The sequence below is a fragment of the Cryptotermes secundus genome, unplaced genomic scaffold (genome assembly GCF_002891405.2).
Source record: "Cryptotermes secundus unplaced genomic scaffold, Csec_1.0 scaffold27, whole genome shotgun sequence".
In the NCBI taxonomy this organism is placed as follows: Eukaryota; Metazoa; Arthropoda; class Insecta; order Blattodea; family Kalotermitidae; genus Cryptotermes; species Cryptotermes secundus.
The window spans coordinates 132,049-149,935 of NW_019745078.1; the positions used below are offsets into that span (position 1 = coordinate 132,049).

A 17,887-nucleotide genomic window follows, 5' to 3' on the forward strand; every position below is an offset into this window, starting at 1 on the left:
CACATATTCTAGAAATCAGCTCACTATTGACAGTAAGGTTGTCAGCCTTACGCGCTGGCCATCCTTTACCCCCCATGAAGATTCCTGATAATCCTTTCTGTTAGAGGCTGAGTCGGCCGCAGGGCCATAGTGCGGCTGGAAGGATTAAGCAAAATAAATAATATAATAAAAAACTAATCGGGAATCGAACCCGTGATCTTCTGGCTTGTAGCTTAGTGCCTCAACCGACTATACTACCGCGTCTTCCCATACTGTTTCTAATACCGTTATTTATTGTTCAAGTGACAAAGCTGGTACAGTTTACCTAGTATAATACATTTTCGAAAATTCCGCCATCAACGTCAATGCACTTTGCTACTCGTGTGAGGACATGGCATGTTGCTCATTTGTACAGTGTACTGTACAGTGAAGTAGCTCTATCTTGGAAACCTCCCTTTGGAGCATTGGGAAGGAGAATATTTTCCATTTGTGTAACAAATGTTAAAATCTTGAAAGCAGCCACTGAACACTCTTTTATGATATTCAGCTTTTAATGCAGAAAAAGAAACTTAAATAATGTAGATATGGAAAAAACAATGTGCAGAGAACACAGAACATCATATGAATATGTTTAAATCTTACTGAAAAGGGACTTTCTGGCCTCTCTGCACATCTGCCTTTCTGTATACTTCATCTTCAAAACTACCTGATATACTACATATTCTGATAAAATTTGCTGTAAACAGTGAATACAAAAATTTGTGTAATAGGTTAATTTTGGTCTACATTAGCCCAATATAACATATAAACCTCAAATAAAACTCTTTTCTTTCCTCAGTTTTTGTCAGAAGTGGCTGATCTCAATAAAAATGTCTGAAAAATATATATGAACCTAATTACATCTATAACATGTTACTTGTATTCTCATATGGACATTGCCTATTTCAGGGTGTTTGTACAGACCTTCGTACCTACTTCAATAAGCATTTTGATAATATATATGCCTTAAAAGAAAGAGAAATGCTTTTGGTGACAGAACGAAATGCACGTTTACGTTACATTCTCTCTGAAATGAATAACATATGGACAGAAATAGTTGATCCTGAATGGAGTCAAGAAGAGCAACCAGAGAGACTAATGAAAGTAGATGAGAATGAGGTATAAACCAAACAATATAAAGGAAATTGGAAACTTACAGAATAGAATAGATACTAACATTTTTAACTTTAATGGATGGGTGCAAATCTATGGATATTTTCAGTGTGTGAATCTAGATAAGATAATTCTTGTTAGATTTGAAGTTCTCACAGCAGTGACTACAAAGACTTCCATCTTCTGGGATACAATGCCATGAAGTATACGCACTTTATGGAGGAACATACTACTCCATTTTCAGGGCTGAAGAGTAAGACAAGCAAGAGACCACGATGAAGCAGGCAGGAAGCAGAGCTTACTCTTTGACCCTGACGATGGGAGCAGTATATTCTTCTGTAACAATAACTGACTTTCTTTAAACTAATGGCCACGCCATAGCTCAAGTGGTTAGTAGCTGGCTTCCCACCGCGGTGGCCCGGGTTCAATCCCGGGTCTGGTCAAGTGGGATTTGGGGTGGACAAAGTGGCGCTGGGGCGGGTTTTCTCCAAGTACTTCGGTTTCCCCTGCCAATCTTCATTCCACCAAATTCTCCATCATCATAATCACCTGGGGTAGGTACAGTAGGCCAATCAGTGGTTGCTGTGCCGAGTGGACCCAGCCAGACTCCACCCCCCACTAAGCGATTTTTTTCTTCAAACTACATGGTGTTATAACCAGAAGATAACAATCTTCAAGTTTTTTTTTTGTTCTGAAGATTGAATATGATTAGAACTAGAATGTTTAAAGGACTTGAATCCAAGGGTGCCTCAGCCAGTGCCTAATTTAATTCCTACACACAGAAAATTGATACATGTAATGCTTTACAGTTTCTAATCAATAAACAGCTAAGAGCATGTGCGGGCGAGCCAACATCCTTCCCAACAGTTTACCTGCCTCCATAATTCAGTGATGAACTTAGAATTTTGTTCCCAACCAAAAATTTATAATGCTTCTGAGGTTTTTAATAAGTCAAAGGGAACATAAAAACCATTTTAGTTCCAAATATAAATGTAAAATATACATTTTCTGCTATATATATAAATATGATGTCATGGGGATTTGAAGGTTAAAATCCACATATTCCAGACCTTGACAATGATTGAAGGTGGGTTGCTGGATTCAATCTCTGAAAAATTTACTCTGGCTCAAATTCTGATGGTGCAGTTACAGAAGTCTGAAATGTCCCTAGAAGTGTGATGGAAAACAGAAACTAGCCTCTTCATTTATATAGATTTTATTTATATTATAGCTCTTGCAGCAGTCATCCCAGTAAGAGAGCCTTGTAGGGACTGTGCTAATAAGGAAAATTTGCAACAGAATTTATAACTCTATCATCAAAGTATCTTACTTTGTGAGTTTTGCTACATTCATTGGCTTTTAATCACTGGATCCTTAACTGAATTCTATTTCTTTGAATAAACTGGATATTTAAATCTTGGATCTTAACTTTTGCAATGCCGGCCTCTGGCACTGTCATTACAAAAATGCCAAATAAATGTTGTTGAATTTGTAAATATTAAGGGAATAAGGGCCTGCTAGCCACACATCTGGTGATACAGATATACCAAATAAAACACATAATTATAGATTAGTCTTGGCTTATGAAAGTTTGTGTTATGATTTGTTGTGGCTATTGATTATGATGCAGAAGCATGTGAAACATAAACGATTCATCTAAGTGGCATTGGTACTTTATCCACTTTTCTTATTGCCAATTTACTTAATCTTGGAACTACAATTAGAAATAAATTACCCTCATTCTCAGTGACCTAAACTGCCATGTGTACGAGTGACTATAGATGGGATTTGGATTGGAGATTGCATTTATTGACTATTTACAGATCATAACTACAAGTAACTGTAACAGTACCGCTAATTTCCACATTTTACAAATCACTACAGCATACACTAAGTCTTTTATGTTTACTGTGCCTTTGCCAGTCTTTTTCTGGTAATAGCTTCCAGCAGTTGAGATCCTTCATCTTCTGTGCCGAGACTTCTTTTCACAGACTAACTAACTTCTAAACTTATCTCTGTTATAACATCTCGGCATGGACTGCATAGAAAACACCATTCATTTTTATACTCTAAGCATTTCTGTGGGAAAATGTTTTTTGCGAAGATGTTATCCAGTAACAGCTGCATACACTTGCTTATTAAGAATCTGCCTAATAGCAAATGGTGTTTTGATGTTTATTATGAGGCTGTTACCCAGTAATGGGTCTACACTGTATAATATGTAACTATCCTATGTTCACCACTGCCATGTAACAGTCACTTCACCATCACTTAAATTTGTTACCATATATGTCATATGTTGTTAGAGCTCATGTCCCTGGTTTGAATTTCAGCCAGGATTTCATAAACTGTTAAGATGTCATGTTTTCACAAAATGGCAGTATTTACCAAGAGTTCTGTAGTTTGTCTTAGTACCTGCAGGCAGATGCTGGAATAGAATTTTCCAATGTGTTATAACCACAAGCTTACTTGTTCACTCTTTAGCATTATCTTGGCTTTATATACTTTGTCCTATATAACCTATGCAGTTGACACAACAACATTAAATAAAACAAGCAATGTTTATTTCAGGTTAGCATAACACCATGTATTTCAGACAACCAGCAGGAGATCTTGGAAAAATTAACCGCCAAGGCAGAGGCACATCCTCTTGCACAACTGGCTGACAACTTTCATGATAAAGCACTCTTCGCAATGATGGATGGTGTTTTGGAAGTGCGATGGGAAGATGAGCTAAAGAAAGATATACCAAAACCTAAATGCATGGTTGGTTTTCTCGATTTTATGTAGTGTATATGTTACTGACACATGCAAATTTGGGTTTTGATACTTCCATATTTTTAAACAAGAATGACAGCTCAAAATTAATATAATATTTTCTTATAAATAAAATAGTAATAATGCAGCTGGTTATTCTCCAACTAAATGCTACCATTCCCAGATTTAAGTTTTCTCCCTAACTAACTAACTTCATAGATCTGAGCCCTTCTCGAGAAGCCACCAGTTGTGCAGCTATCTAAGAACTTCCCAACATTTTATGGAATCCAGAGGTTCATTACCGTGTTCACAAGAGCCCTCCACCAGTCCCTATCCTGAGCCAGATCAATTCAGTCCATACTACCCCATCCTATCTCTCCCAGATTCTTTTTAATATTATCCACCCACCTATGTCTTTGTCTTCCTAGTGGTCTCTTTCCTTCTGGCTTTCCCACAATATCCTATATGCGTTCTTCTTCTTCTTCTTCTTCTTCTCCTCTCAATTCGTGCTACATGTCCTGCCCATCTCGTCTCCCTTGACTTGATCATTCTAATTATACTTGCTAAGAGTACACGTTATGAAGCTCCTCATTATGCAGTTTTCTCCAACCTCCTGTCACTTCATCTCTCTTTGGTCCAAATATTCTCCTCAACGCCCTGTTCCCAAACACCCTCAGTCTATGTTCCGCCCTCAGTGTCAGAGACCTAGTTTCACACCCATACAGAACCACAGACAAAATTATAGTTTTGTATATTCCAGTATTTATGATTTTAGACAGCAAACAAGAAGACAAAGGTTTCTGGACTGAATGGTAGCAAGCATTACCCGAATTCAATCTCCTCTTAATTTCCTCTGGAATCAAATTTTGATTTGTTACTGTCATTCCCAAATATCTGAACTGTGCCACATATTCAAAGCATTTGTTAACTGTCTTTATGTCATAATTTTGCTGCATTCTGGTGATGCAACAACAGCCTATACTGTGTTTACTTCTAGACCAACCAACTTACTGGCATCAATTCAAGTTTCTGTGTTTTTCTTTATGGTATCTATGTTATCTCCCAGTAGATTCACGTCACCAGCACAGGCCAGCAGCTGATGTGCCCCATTTAACTTCAGTTCAACCTGGTTTTCGTGGACCTTGCTAATGGCATATTCTAAAGAAAAATTGAAGAACAATGGTGATAAATCATCTTCTTTTAGACCATTTCAGATAGAAACTGTCTCAGACAGATGTTTACCTATACAGACTTTACCACATGTTTCGTTTAAACGCATTTTAATCAGCCTAACTAGTTTCATGGGTACCCCAAACTCTATCAGAATATTGTACAATACTTCCCTCCTAACTGAATCATAGGCTTTCTTGAAGTCTATGAATGGTGGCTGATGTACTGTCTCATTGTACTCCCATTTTTCTCCAGTATCTGACAAATGCAAGAAATTGATCAGTAGTTGATCTATTATGTCAAAACCCACAGTGATGGTCCCCAATAATTTCATCTACATATGGACTTAACCTTTTGAGAAGAATATTGGATATAATTCTGTATGAAGTTGATAGCCATGATATCCCATGATAATTAGTTAGTTATATATTAAAACATAAATAAACAAAAACTGAATTTTAATACTTATATAAAAAAATATTAGCTATAATTGTGGAATAAATTTGCATTTCTCTTGTGCCACATTTTTGCTTTTAAATAAATTTTGCAAGAGCAAACAGTTTCTTCTCCTTGTCCTTCATCTTCTTCTTCTTCTTCATTAGAAGAACCATTTGAATGTTCAAACCCCCTTCCAAACTTTATCAGCTTCAACAGGTATGAAAATGGAACCATATAACTAAAAGTAAAAGTAAAGCTATCCCTGTAACAGGCCATGAAGGCCCATAGGGTTGTGAGACGTTGAGGGTCCCACATTATCTAGACAATCGGCTCAAAGATGGCGGCCTACGCGCCGGCCGTGCTTTACTCCCCGGGAAAATTTTGACCATTTATTTACTTTCACTCAGGAAGGACTGGTGAGATTTTATGATCACGCTGTTGAATATTAGTGTTCCATAATAAAGTAAACTAAGTAAAGGTATCCCTGTAACAGGCCGTGGAGATCCATAGGGTTGTAAGATGTTGAGGTTCCCACATTTTCTAGACAATCGGCTCATAGATGGCGGCAAGGTTGTCAGCCCTACGCACTGGCCGCCCTTTACCCCCAAGAATATTCCAAGAATATTCCTGGTACTCATTTCTGTTAGAGGCTGAGTTGACCCCATGGCAATAGTGCGGCTGGAAGGACGAGGTCAATTGAAAAAATCCTATGACCTCATCAGGACTTGAACTTGCAACCTTCCAGTTTGTAGCATAGTGCCTCAATCAACTACGCTACTGCGTGCCGCAGTGTTTCATTCCATACTGACAAGAAACTTCTTGTTCAGCTAAATAACTGGCTCAAGATATACCCAGTAATGTGGATACTACCTTGAAAATTTGTTAATGACAATATTCTACCAATCTTGTGTTTCATTTCGGGGGCAATACATAGCCAATTTTCATATTTTAGTACTTTAAAAACCAGAGTTTCTTTATTAATACTCATCCTCCTATATGGCTTATCTGACATTTGTACATGGCATTTATTAGCACAAGCTTCTTGCAAAAATTATAGGGCTGTGTTTCTCCTGCTTGAAAGTATTTCTTCATTATGTTTTACTACTATGTTATGGAGTGGCCATGAAAAGTAACACTTAAATACTTTAATACCCCAAGCGTTTGAACAATGTATTTCTGCACAATTCTGGTGGCCCTTACTGTACACTGAATATGTCTGTGAAGCATACCTTGAGAAATCAGCAGTGTAGGAACCTGGGAGGGGTTTCATATGTGATTAATGTCTTATTCCTGAATGTCACAACAGAGAGAGTATGAAGAGATTCATTATAATAGTCGCAAAGCCATAGTTCATAGTATGCACAGTTCAAACATTAAAACACACAAAGACATTAAATGAACTAAGTATATAACAGTTTCGGTTATATTTTTATTCTGTTGGAGGCTCCAAAAGCACAGTGGAAAACTGTGTATAATCCGCTTGTTAATAAGTGATGGCCTACTGTTATGTACATAGTGAAACTCCCATCTAAGGTTTCTGCTAAGAGCAGTTGATTTGAACATTAAATTGAGGACATTCTTAAATTGAAGGAAATTCAGCACTGAGATTATTAAGTAAGGAACACTGAAACTGAATGCTAAATGAGGGGAAACCTTAAATCAAGGAATATTAAATAAGGTTTCCCACCATAGTACAGTAATAATTTTTAAAGTATGTTGAAAATTATGTTCACACAGTTTATTTTGTTGTGTGAAATTGTTTACAGCTTGAAAAATCTCCAGAAGATTATAACGAAGAAGATCTAGGAGTGATAAAGGATTACAATGAGAAAGTGGCACTTCGTTTCAGTGACCGTGCACACTATAGAAAGATGCTTGAGACAGAGTTTCATGAACTCTCACAGACTCTCAAAGTAAGAAAATGTCTTATTTTACTTCAACAGTCTGTAGTGAATGCATTTATTGCATTATGAAAAGTTAATATCTGATGCTTTCACTTGGAAATAATATCACAGGATTTAGCCTCTTCAGAGTTACTGTCACTTTACATGATGCATTCTGTCTTCACAAAATCTGTCACAGTCATGACAACTACAGCACTAATAATATTATATTATCACTGGTACTGGCATCCCAGTTATGGCAAATAACTATTACAACTATTGTGGAAGAAAATGCCACTACAGAGTGAATGAATGGGTTCATCTTGTTTCATTAACCCACTAATAATACATATAAATATCTGCCAAGACCAAATGATCACCACCTATCAACAGTCATGCATAAAGTGAGGTAGATGACACATGTTAAGAGCACAGCTTTAAAACTGTGGAAAGTATTATCATTATTGACATCTACAGATTTTCTTAATGGCAGAAGAGTGGTATAGTCCCTGGATAGATACAATTTAACATCACTGATATCTTCAGGTTGGTTAGTCTCAGATAATATTTGGTTACAAGCAGTGCTCTTTTTCTCCTAGGGGTACATATTATTAGCCTGTTTCCTTAAAAAATTAAAAATCCATTATGAGAAGTAAATTAAATGGATTCTTGGAAAATGATCAGCTGTTAATCTGGTTACATAATGTCCATGAAAACTGAGCAATTGTTTCAAAAGGTCAAAGACAAAACATGCTAGTTCCAGCATTTGTTTTTTCCACAAGGAAAACGCTGTTAACATATACCATTCTGCTATGTATTTAGCATAAGTCAATTACATATCGCAGAAAAGCACATTTCATATATATAAGGTAAGTGAAAGATATTCCTGTAACAGGCCATGGAGGCCCATAGGGTTGTGAGACGTTGAGGTTCCCACATTATCTACACAATCGGCTCACAAATGGTAGTAAGGTTACCAGCCTTACACTACAGCTGCCCTTTGCCCCCCTGCAAGATTCTTGGTGCTCATTTCTGTTAGAGGCTGAGTGGACCCCAGAGCCATAGTGCAGCTGGAAGGATTAGGTCAACTGAAAAATCCACCTCAATGGGATTCAACTTCTGTAATATCTGTCTCTGATCATGCTGATGACAGCTATTATATGGAATATATAATTTATTTTCTATTCATATACTCCCATGAGTATTTATTTCTTTATCCCTCATATTTTTCCTTTCGTTATTACCTATTCTCTTTGGATTACCGCATATCTACATAAGTGTTTCCTTCCAGGATGATGTAATGAAGTTTAATAGCCAACTTGCTGATTTGTTCCTTTTGAAGCTCAAAATTGAGGCAGCCATTGGACAAGAAACATTAAAGATTGAGCGATACAAGTATATGGTTCATAAACGACTGTGCCTTAACCAACAGGAGGAGAAACTAAAGTAAGTAAAAAACGTGAACAAGGGATTAAAGTCATATGTCAGTTCTGAATACTTTTCAGTATATATCACTGCTGTAATATCTAAATGATTATTGATGTATAATATTTGGTAGATATGGTGTGAAATGAAATGATCACAGAAGAAATGGATGTAAAAGAAAATACATGATTGGAAACATGTACTTCAATGTAGACAGGTACTCCTCAATTTATGTGAGTTTTGTTCTCAAAAAAGAGATGCAGAAGGTAAGTAAAATCTCATAGATCAAACACAATTGATCTGGAACTTGCATTCTTTTGGGATGATATAATTCATTCTTCATTATTACAGTTAACACACATAAATTTTGAGTCACTTCACTATTAGGCTTATCCAGCATTCCACAGTATTTAACAGACAGGGAAGATATTCTTCCAAAATAGAGGGTTGGACGTGCAATCTCCATTCACAGTTGACACATTTTCCTGGGTTTTACATTTGTCGGTTATGACTCACCTGCTTTTAAGCCAACTTTTAATTTGGGTTTTAACTAACAGAATGATGCTTACAATTGTTGCATGACACAAGAGTTACCTCTGTTTGTAATGGGTCAGAAATGGTTTTAACTAATAGAAATATGGCAAGAAATAGTTTTTCACTGAAAAGAGGAGACTTCAATTCTGACTTATACCAACAGATGCATTCATCAGAAACACTCATCTAGACTATATAGGATCAAATGACAAGCAGACTAATGAACTGGAAAGGATTTGGAGTGAAGTCATCATGGTCTAATCAAGGTACTCTCCTGGCATTTGTGTGAAAACCACAAATAACCTCAGTCAGGATACCCAGGATCCCAAGTGAGATTTGAACTGAACACTTCCCAAATACTAGTTTTCACTGAATAGAGCATTAAGTACTAGGTTGTCAAACTTCAATTCAGGTTTTTCCAAACAGCTGCATTGGTCAGAAACAGTTTTAACTAATGTATGTGTTAAGACCTAGTGCTTACTCAAATGAGCAGTAAATACTAGGTCTTACATTTTTGATGCACGTTTTTATTAAAAATTGGTGAAAGCGGCCTCCGTAGTCTAGAGGTAATGTTCCCACCTCATGACTCGTAGTACACGGGTTCAAATACCCGGCGGAAGTCGTCGAATTTTTAAGGGCGGAAAAATTCAGGGAACAAGTCCTCCGGGAGGGACTTTAAGCCGTGGGTCCCGTGTCATAGCTTTACGGCATGTAAAAGAACCTCATATCTCCAAAGGAGGTCACTGAGCCAAATTAACGGATGTTTCCCGCCCAACAGCAGTCTCTAATACCTCTGGTAGATGGGGGAAGCATTATAGATACCCCTCAGCTAGTAAAGTCGGTCTTGCTGGCTGGGCGGGACTGATGGTAAGCACCAGTACCGGTAGGATATAGAGACTGGTAGAAATCATAGAGGGAAGCACAATGGACCAATACAGGTCTCAGTGCATGGGGAAACCCACCCTCTCCAATAACTAACTAATTAACAATTGGTGAACCGGATTTTGAGTTTTTACTGTGTCATATTTCTGAATGGGACAAATATGTAGTCATAAGATATGCTCCATCTGTAACATTTTGTACATTTTCTTGTCTCATATTCATGTCATTAGGATTGAAGTAATGAAGCAAGAATCTTCCAATTCAGCTCTACAAGAACAAATTCAGCAACTGCAAATTTGGACAAATGACTGTCGTGCTACATATGATGTTGTAGTTTCCCGTGAGAAGCATCTGGAGAAGAACTTCAAGAAGGATTTCCCTGAAGTGTCACAGGTTGTTCTGGAACAGCTGTTAAAATTTTACAGGTATGTAACATAAACATGACAAAAAAATATATTTACTGTGTTAAAAACACATGTCTTGGGTATAATTTGATTCTCAAATATATATATAAAAATTATACATATAAGGGAAAGGATGAAATAATGCATTGATATCCATACTCTGCCATTATGATCAATATTGATTAATACATATCTCACAGATAATTTTTTCTTTACTGTCAGTGAGAGGATTATTACTTTCAGAAAATTATTCCCAATAATTTCCTCTTATGCCTGGCAGATATCATTCTAGCATCTGATATAATTCCTGATGGAACGCAGTTTAGTAATAAAATATTAAAACAGATTGTCTAAACTTGAAATATGATACCAAATGGGTTATCTCAAGCATTAACAAGGTACCTCATTCAAACATTAAGTGGGAATACTGAAAGTGACATTTCTCCATGCTTTGAAATATGTTATTAAGTTCTTCCACTCAAGTCCTTTGCTCTTCATCACATATAATTGCCTTTTACTGTTATGCAGAACTAAATAACATATGCTGTCAATACTGCATTGTTAAATGACTTGTGAAGCAACTATATGAAATACTGTTAGCTAGAATGACCATCATTCATAGTGGACTCATACAAAGGTGCTTAATGGAAAAGTGAAAGAAGAGTATGTTAAGATAAGTCAGAGTTAATTTAGTTTCATACATAGAAAGTATGGCCACCATAGGAAAATGTAACATTTTCTTGTGTGTGTGTGTGTGTGTGAATGCGCATGCACTGGTTTTAAGGCATGCCAATGTCAATGCCTATTTGCTATAATACTTTGCAGCATTACAATTACTACTGACATCATGGTTGAGTGGTTAGCATACCTGGCATGTATTTGAGAAGCCAAAAGGTTTCTCATAGTTTTCCTCAGCAGTCCAGGCAGATACTAGGATAGTACCTCAAATTATGCCACAGTCACTTTCAACATATTCTTTCCAGTTCATAATTCACTAATCTTCTTATCATTCAATATTATATAATATTAATTACTGAAAGTGTTTAAATATTTTTTATTAGACGTCGTCCCAACATGCACCAACATGCACAAACATCAGTGATATTGTTGAATGAATTATCTCAGTGGACAGTATCTGCAGGCAGACCATCGTTCCTCCCATCTGAACATTTGGAATTCCTTAAGGGCCTGGACCAGATTGACAGTTATTCAAATTCTCCACCCATTATACATGAAGACATGTGGGCTGTGCTGTGTCGCTTGAGACGGATGAAAGTGGAATGTGAACTGAAGGTAAGGTACAATAGCAAGAGGAATTTAATAACTCATCTTTTAAAATTAAAGGCAGATTCTTTCAATTTCCAGATTTGTCATATGTTGGGTGCAATTTGTAACGAATTTGAGAACCACATATAGTTTTTATCATATCTGTCCTCCCATACACACAAGGAAGAATGCTAGTTTTGATCACACTCATCATGATTGACCTAGACTAAATTTTGTTAAGCCATTATTATTTCAGTTTAGTTTGGATCACATTAATGGCCACTTCATTTAGGACATAACTGAAGCTTTATGTGTATTTTTCTAGTTAACACTTTATACGTGTGTGCATGTATATATATATGTCACCAGTAACTAATAAAGAAGACATAGTGAAATCATTAAAATGGAAATATTCACATTGATATGATGAAATTCTGCAATTATATCCTCAAAATAAGTTTACCATTCATACCATTCACATATATGTGTAATAAAGTATTGAGTCTTGGTGTCTTTCCCTCAAGATTAAAATATTCTGGAATAAATCCTATTTTCAAAAAGGTGATAGAACTGATATAGCAAATTATAGGCCCATATCTTTATTGACATCTTTTTTTCTAAGAATTTTGAAAGAATCATATATAATAGAATACAAAATCATCTGGACATTAATAATATATTGGCACATGAGCAACATGGTTTTCGAACTAAATTGTCCCCTGAATCAGCCGTTTATGACTTAATAAACACCATTCTAAAAGCAACAAATAATAAACTTGTCATGGGAGGCCTGTTCTGTGACTTGACAAAAGCATTTGATAGTGTAAATCACACAATACTTCTTGCTAAGCCTGAATTCTATGGTTTTAATGGTATAGCAGGAAAGTTAATTAAAACTTATTTGAGGGATAGACAGCAAAGAACAGTACTAAATAGCAATATTACAAGTGGTATTTCAGAGTGGCAAAGTGTAAAACAGGGCGTCCCTCAGGGCTCTGTTCTGGGGTCATTGCTCTTTTTGATATATATTTATGATTTGCCAAATATAATAAATAAAGAATCAAAACCAATTTTATTCGCTGATGACACCAGCATAGTGTGCTGCAAGTCAAATCTTAAAGAACTTGACATCGCCCTAAAAGAAACTCTTGAATCAATCAATAAATGGTTCCCTATAAACTCGCTAATTTTGATTTTAACTAAAACGAGTTGTGTCCAGTTTTTAATAAAACCAAATGTGCTAATAAACTTAAATATTAAACACGGTGATATCCAAATTAACAATACACATACTTTGAAATTCCTTGGACTGACAATTGATAGTACGTTAACATGGAAGGAACATATTAAACAAACAGCCAGCAAATTGAGCTCGGCTTGTTATGCTATAAGAGTTCTAGTCTCAATATTATCACTAGAGAGCTTATTGATGATGTATAATCAACATATAGTACCCAAATCTTTAAAATTGAAAAAAGAATAATTAGGGTAATCATGAAAGCAGGAAATAGGGACCCTTATTGGCCTCTGTTTAAAATATTAAACATTCTTCCATTTTATTCATAGTATATATTTTCATTATCGGTCTTCATAGTTAAAAACATGGACAAGTATGTAGCAAATTCAGATATTCATAACATTTATATTAGACAAAGATTTGAATTACATTATCCAACTTATATATCAACCAGGGCTCAAAAGGGAGTGTCTTACACTGGGATTATAATATTTAATAAATTACCACATAGTATAAAAAATTATCGCAAGACTTAAATAAATTCAAATATTCCCTTAAAAAATTTTTGCAGGTGGGCTCTTTTTATTCTTTAGATGAGTATTATAAATGGAAAACAAGGGATGATTGTGTTAATTACAGATAAATAAAACAACACTAGTCATTTTTAAAAACTTTTATTTTATGATACCTATAATTCTCTAGATGTGCTTTTTCTCTATTATAGGCAATGTTAATATGTATTTTATTATGATCATAAGTTGTAATGCAAGTGTTATATGCATGTTGTATTTAATTATAACATTGTCCTTTTGGGTTTGAATTGTTAGACGGGGGGAAAAAAGGGGGAATATTGATGTGATTTGTATTTCAGTGTTGCACTGTGGAACATAGTGTTCATCATGACAGTAAATTTACTTGTATCAATAGTTATTGCAACAATGTTTGTATATAAGTTGTGAAATTAAATCTAGGATTTCCATGGCAAAAGCTGCATTTAGCAAGAAGAAGAATCTTTTTACCAGCAAACTGGACTTAAATTTGAGAAAGAAACTAGTGAAATGCTACATTTGGAGCATTGCTTTGTATGGGGCTGAAACTTGGACACTTAGGGCAGTAGATCAGAAACACCTGGAAAGCTTTGAAATGTGGTGTTGGAGAAGGATGGAGGAGATCAGTTGGACCGATTATGTGAGAAATGAAGGGTTTTATTTAGAGTCAGTGAGCAGAGGAATATCCTACATGAAATAAGAAAACAGAAGGCTAATTGGATTGGTCATATCTTACACAGTAACTGCCTTCTAAAAGAAGTCATTGAAGGAAAGATAGAGGGGGGGATAGCAGTGACCAGAAGACGAGGAAGAAGACGTAAGAAGATGCTGGATGATCTTGGGGACAGAAGAGGATATTCTCATTTGAAGGAGAAAGCTCTAGATCGCATTAAGTGGAGGAACTGTTTTGGAAGAGACTGTGGACCTGTCGTCTTGACAGATTACTGATGAATGGATGAAAGCTGTAATCTTTATGACATCCTCTGTATTGATTTTATAGTAACTTGGACTTCGACGTGTTCTATATCTGGAGGCGCCATCGCCAAATGTAGAGCTGATGAACAAAAATAAATTGAAATGAATTGAACTGAACATGTGTTTCATTCATTTACTTGGTTTTAAGGGTTAACATGATCCATTATATGTATCTTTCAAGTCTCTTGACAGAGTTTCATGAAATTTAACATATAGCTCATCCACTATACAAGTACTATGTGTCTGTTCCCTTAACTTAACTCATTTTAAGTGTTAATTTACTTAAGAGGCAAAATGATTCTGAATGTACATCTTGTGGGCCTGCTAGCAGATTTTGACTAAACATGACACATTGCTTTGCCATATAAATATTACTTATTACTTTACATATGTAAATACAAAGATGCATTTGCTCTTTCTTGTTGTTCTGATAGGCAAAATGCTGTGCATTAGAGGTAGCTGATTCAGAGCATACAGTCAGTGTATACCAGAAGCTATTGGCAGGACAGAAGCAGCATATCACAACCTTGCAGGATGAAATCCATAAAACAAGAGAGCAGTTACTAGAACTTCAACATAATACTGAGGTAAGGTACCTTCAATATACAGATAGCAGTATACTTGTATATACAAAACTTGTGAACTATAATCTTGTTACATGTTCATTACCTGAGAAATAAATAATAGAGTGATGCTGTTGGATACAAACTCATTAATCTCCCTAATTAGGTCCAGTTAACCTTCCTACTTTCAAGCCTAATATTAGTCTTATGAAAAATGTAAACATAAAAAATAAAATGAGAAGAAAAATAACAATGTTTAACCCATACTGTTCATTTATTATAAGGAAACAGAAAATTGAAAGTCTCTGGTTGTAAAATAGTAATCTCTTGGTTGTGTGTGTGTGTGTGCGCGCACAAGAAAGTGTACTACACCTGGGGGGGAGGGGTGAAAAAGAACTAACTACAATTTTCAGATTGGCATTAAGCCATGGATAGGCAGCATCTGTAGACAGCCAGCTCAGAATCACTGGCCCATTGCACTTGTACATTTTACTGAAAATTGTATTAAATTTGTGTGGTTGAAAATGGATGTGGTGTAGTTTTTCAGATAAGAATACATACTTGGCCTCATTATGTGATTATGGTAATACTTTCTGGTTAATGATTTAATTTTACTCTTCTCAGATGACTGTGCTGGATATACCTTATAATTTAAAGACTGCCATTATTACAGCTATTATTAATTTCTTTTGCAGCTGCAGCTTGTAATGAAACAAGGTCGGGTTGAAATAAACACAACTGGATTAATATCTGATTTTGACGATGCTATATTAATCACTTGTAAACAAATTGAGAGTGTAAATGAAATGATTAAAGTAAGTACATTTTACACAAGGAATAACAGGTCACTGACAAGATTAAATAGGAACAGAAACTATTTTCCTGTATAAATCATATGTACTGATTTCTAATCTCTCTTCTTTTATTTCAGCTCACTTATCCTATTTTATTTTCCAATTACCAAAGATCTGTTGTAATAACACTCTTGGTCTTCTGGGTGTACTAAGTAAAGTATTCATAAGATCACTGTCAGACTCAAAATGGTGACCTCGCATAACTTTGGAAACTGAAAATCACCAGATGACAGACAAACCCATCTGTTTTATTACTGGAAATCTAAAGTACTGTAATATCCATCAGTGTTCAATGAAATAAACCACTACACAGCTTATGTCATTCATGCATTATACTATGAAATATAAAGCCCTTGCTGAATTCATATTTTAATGATTTCCAACATTCTGCACTACTTCTGCTAAACACACACAAACGCTTATCTATCACCCATCTTCATACTACTCACATGTACATGACATACATGAAGAACTACTTCACTTTACAGCATAACATGAAATCTGACAGAAATATGATTTATGCTAATTGAACATGCAAGACACATTCCGCAACAGATTGACTGACTGTGCACAGAGAGTTTAATCCTGTAACTTAATTTCCTGCAAGTTAGTGGCACTTACAGGACTTAAATGTAATCTGTGTGACAATCTTGATTTTTCTTTTTGCATTTTGAATGTGTTATGATATTGATTTCTAAATGTGTTGGTTTTACACATGAAGGAAACCTTAATTGTGGAGTGGAATTTTAAAACAGAGCCTACTAAAGTCTAATCTTAGTTCTTGAATTGTTACTTTGTAAAATTTATTTAGGGTTCAGAGACAAGAAACTATAGTACTATGGTCATGAAAAATTTCACTTTGTACCAGTATATATCAGCCTGAAATACACATTATGTTCCATTTTCTTGGATTCTTACAACAAATTCACTCTTATATTGTTCAACTGTCTATTGTCAGAAACAAGGACAGAGAAGAATGCAAAAAAAATCAAATATGATCTCTGATTGTCAGTTGATTTTCTTCTTCACTTGTCCCAAAAGTAGGCAAGTTTATCAGTAAAATGTTCATGGAGTCATGTGAGTGGAATGTTCACAATAAACCCATGCTGTGATAGATCTAATTGAACTTTCACATTTGGCATCTACATTAAAAGTTGGGCAAATTAAATTTTAGTCCATACTAGTTCACAAAATTCCTGCTTCACGTGAAGCTCAAACGCAAATTTATCATTGTTTTATGCATAAAAAATTAATATCATAAGGAAAATAGCTTACTTCCTGACTGCTTGGGTCCACAGTTCTTTGCAAACTCTGGCCTCCTTTATGACAGATGTCCACTATTCTTCATTATTTGCCTCCCTCTCTACACTTTCAGCTCTCATAAATCATTCACTGTTCCAAATATTTTCTATCCAGCATCTATATCATTAAGTTCTTTGACACATATTTTTTACAGGGTGAAGTTCCTAGTCTCATGTCAAACTACCAATCTGGCAGCCCAGGGGCTACCTTACATATGGCTCCTGCATTTTTATTAGCCAAATAGGAAATTATGCACCCCCTAACCCATAGAAAAACAGCTTTAGGACATAAGATATAAGTCTTTTATTTGCATCAAACAATTTCTAATATGGTGGTATATAATTATATAAATAATTATTGTCTCTATACCTCTACTGTTGATTACCTTTCTCAGTGATATCACTTATGATTGTATGCACTGCAATTTTTCAACTCTGTATTAGTTGTATTAACAGTATATTTATATTTGGAATACACTAAAATCGAGACCAAAGAGGAATACAGAATTTTCAAGCACA

The 17,887-nt window shown here is 35.5% G+C and overlaps 1 protein-coding gene across 1 annotated transcript in view; it reads left to right on the top strand.

Moving 5' to 3' along the window:
• The window catches only part of LOC111874821 (cilia- and flagella-associated protein 43), a 46,970-nt gene that overhangs the window by 24,048 nt on the left and 5,035 nt on the right, over window positions 1–17,887 (top strand). The window contains exons 16-23 of the mRNA XM_023870639.2: window positions 928–1,137; window positions 3,703–3,897; window positions 7,263–7,409; window positions 8,671–8,825; window positions 10,451–10,645; window positions 11,686–11,917; window positions 15,085–15,237; window positions 15,909–16,028. Coding sequence (XP_023726407.1) covers window positions 928–1,137; window positions 3,703–3,897; window positions 7,263–7,409; window positions 8,671–8,825; window positions 10,451–10,645; window positions 11,686–11,917; window positions 15,085–15,237; window positions 15,909–16,028 — 1,407 coding nt within the window. The remainder of the gene's footprint in view (window positions 1–927; window positions 1,138–3,702; window positions 3,898–7,262; window positions 7,410–8,670; window positions 8,826–10,450; window positions 10,646–11,685; window positions 11,918–15,084; window positions 15,238–15,908; window positions 16,029–17,887) is intronic.